The sequence below is a fragment of the Strigops habroptila genome, chromosome 4 (genome assembly GCF_004027225.2).
Source record: "Strigops habroptila isolate Jane chromosome 4, bStrHab1.2.pri, whole genome shotgun sequence".
Lineage (NCBI taxonomy): Eukaryota > Metazoa > Chordata > Aves > Psittaciformes > Psittacidae > Strigops > Strigops habroptila.
The window spans coordinates 23,363,266-23,365,714 of record NC_046358.1 but is presented as its reverse complement, the minus strand read 5'-3'; the positions used below and the strand labels follow the sequence as shown (position 1 = coordinate 23,365,714).

Below are 2,449 nucleotides of genomic sequence, written 5' to 3'. Positions count from 1 at the left end.
CCCCGCCTCCGCCTCGGGACAGCGCCCGCCGGCCCGCGCCCACCTGACACCCCCCGGCCCGGGCCCGGGCCGCACGCCGCGAGACGACAGCGTGCCCGCGCGCCGGGCGAGCGGCCGCCGCCCGTCCCGCCGCCGCTGGGGGAGGATGCGGGCGCAGCGCGTCCGCGGGTTCGAGCCCCGGGTGCCCCCGCGGCGGCGGGGCGTGCGGCGGGGCGGAGGCCGTGCCCAGGGGCCACTGGGCCGGCGGGGCGGGGAGGGAAGCACGGGGAGGGACACGGCGAGGGCGGCCCGTCCCTGTCACCTGCAGGCGGCTGCCGGGACGGCCCCGGACCCCGCTGCCGCTCCGGCGCGGCGCCAGCCCCGCGCTCCCACAGCCAGTGCGGGGAGAACCGGGGTCGCGGACTGCGCCTGTTGCACTGCCCTTGGCGGGGCTGTTTGCAAGCGCCTGCCGCTATCTGCGACCGGGAACCCCGGCGGTGCCCTATCTCGGAGTCTGTGCCTGTGCCCGATAGCGGCTGCTCCCTGCTTTGTTGCACGTCCCTCGCAGCTCCCGCCGGGGCTCTCTCCCCTTTTGTCTGTGTATTTTTAGGTCATTAGAGTGGAGGGGTAGGTAATCCCCAGGCTCAAGTTCCAGAGGGGCGGGTTCTGGCCGGAGGTGGAGTCACTTTTCATTTAAATCCCTGACTATAAAATGGGCTTAAAGAGAAGCGGGATCTCAGCTGTGCTGCACAGACCCCAGCAAGCAGGGTGCGTGGAGACCCCCCCGGCAGCCAGCGCCCTGCAGCATAAGCCGCTACGATGCTCCACTCCCTTGGCGTTCACACCTTGCAGCTGCTCACCCAGGCGGCCGCCTGCATCCTCCTCTTCCCCCGCTTCCTGCTCACCGCCGTGATGCTCTGGCTCCTGGATTTTCTGTGCATTAGGAAGAAGATGCTAACGATGCCCACGGCGGAGGAGGTGGCCGGTGCCAGCGAGGGGCCGCCCCCTGACGACCCCCCGGTTTGCGTGTCCGACTCCAACCGCATGTTCACGCTGGAGTCGCTGAAAGCCGTGTGGCATGGGCAGAAGCTGGACTTCTTCAAGTCGGCTCACGTGGGCTCCTTGGCCCCCAACCCCGAGGTGATCCAGCTGGACGGGCAGAAGAGGCTCCGCATCCTGGACTTCGCCCGCGGCAAGAGACCCCTCATCCTCAACTTCGGCAGCTGCACCTGACCCCCATTCATGGCCCGCCTGAGGTCGTTTCAGCGCCTGGCGTCGCACTTCGTGGACATTGCTGACTTCCTGCTGGTGTACATCGAAGAAGCACACCCCTCCGACGGCTGGGTCAGCTCGGACGCAGCCTACAACATCCCCAAGCACCAGTGCCTCCAGGACCGGCTGCGGGCAGCTCAGCTGATGCGGGAAGGGGCACCTGATTGCCCCCTGGCCGTGGACACCATGGACAATGCTTCCAGCGCCGCCTACGGTGCCTACTTCGAGAGGCTCTACATCATCCAGGAGGAGAAGGTGATGTATCAGGGAGGTAGAGGACCAGAGGGCTACAAGATCTCGGAGCTGAGGAGCTGGCTAGACCAGTACAAAACCCGCCTCCAGAGCCCCAGCACAGTGGTCATCCAAGTGTAAAAAAGACCTGGCGAGAAGTGCAGAGGTGGATACGCGGGGGGAGAGGGGGGGCGAGGGCAGGAAGGAGAGGTGGGGAGGGAGAAAGCGCTGTGGCGCGGTGGCAGGAGCTGTCTTCCCCGGGGACACTCGAAGGAGGCTGCTGTGTGAGCTTTCGAGCAAGATGTGCCATAGTCCTTTCTCTATTCAAATCACGTTGATTTGCCAGCCACGCTCTGTCAATACTGTATGTCCATGTGCGTTTTGTAAATAACTCTTTTTCCTTTTTTTTTTTTCTTAAGAAGCGTTTACTATTTCTTAAGGAGGCTCTCTTCCTACGGGATCTGCTCCCAGCTGCGTGTGTGCGCGGGTGTGTGTCTGAAAAGTTGTGTACAAGTGCTCCGTGCTGCCTAGCAAGTGCTAACTGGGATTTCTAGTATTTCTTTGTGATGACCGATTTTGAAATGGGTCCCTCTAATGCCAAGAAATCGCGTCTGATGTTGTCAAGTACTAGAACTGCCAATAGCCAGAGCTGAACGGAATGTCCTATTTATGTGGGGGGGTTTTGTAAGACGTTCGTTCACCTTTTTTTTTTTAATGAATTTTTTTAAATAATAAAGGTTGAGTAAATACAGTCTAACCTTGACTGCCTCTCTCTATCTCCAGACCGCTACGTTCACTTTCCTTTTTGCCTACCTCGCAACACCCTCCCACAGCCGGGGAGGGGAAGCCGAACCGGCCGGCGGGAGAGGATGCGCTGCTGGGAGCTCAGGGGCGGCAAGCGAGGAGACCGGGGTGTACCAGGCGTCCCCAGGGGGAAAGCCAAACCCCGGGGCCCCCGGGGGAGGGA

The 2,449-nt window shown here is 62.3% G+C and overlaps 1 protein-coding gene across 1 annotated transcript; it reads left to right on the top strand.

Annotated features, from left to right (window-relative positions):
- The first annotated feature begins 446 nt into the window (after positions 1–446).
- Positions 447–2,239, top strand: DIO3 (iodothyronine deiodinase 3). The gene has a single exon (XM_030482968.1). The coding sequence runs from the start codon at positions 799–801 to the stop codon at positions 1,621–1,623; it is 825 nt and encodes a 274-aa protein (XP_030338828.1). The 5' UTR covers positions 447–798; the 3' UTR covers positions 1,624–2,239.
- The last annotated feature ends 210 nt before the right edge of the window (positions 2,240–2,449 follow it).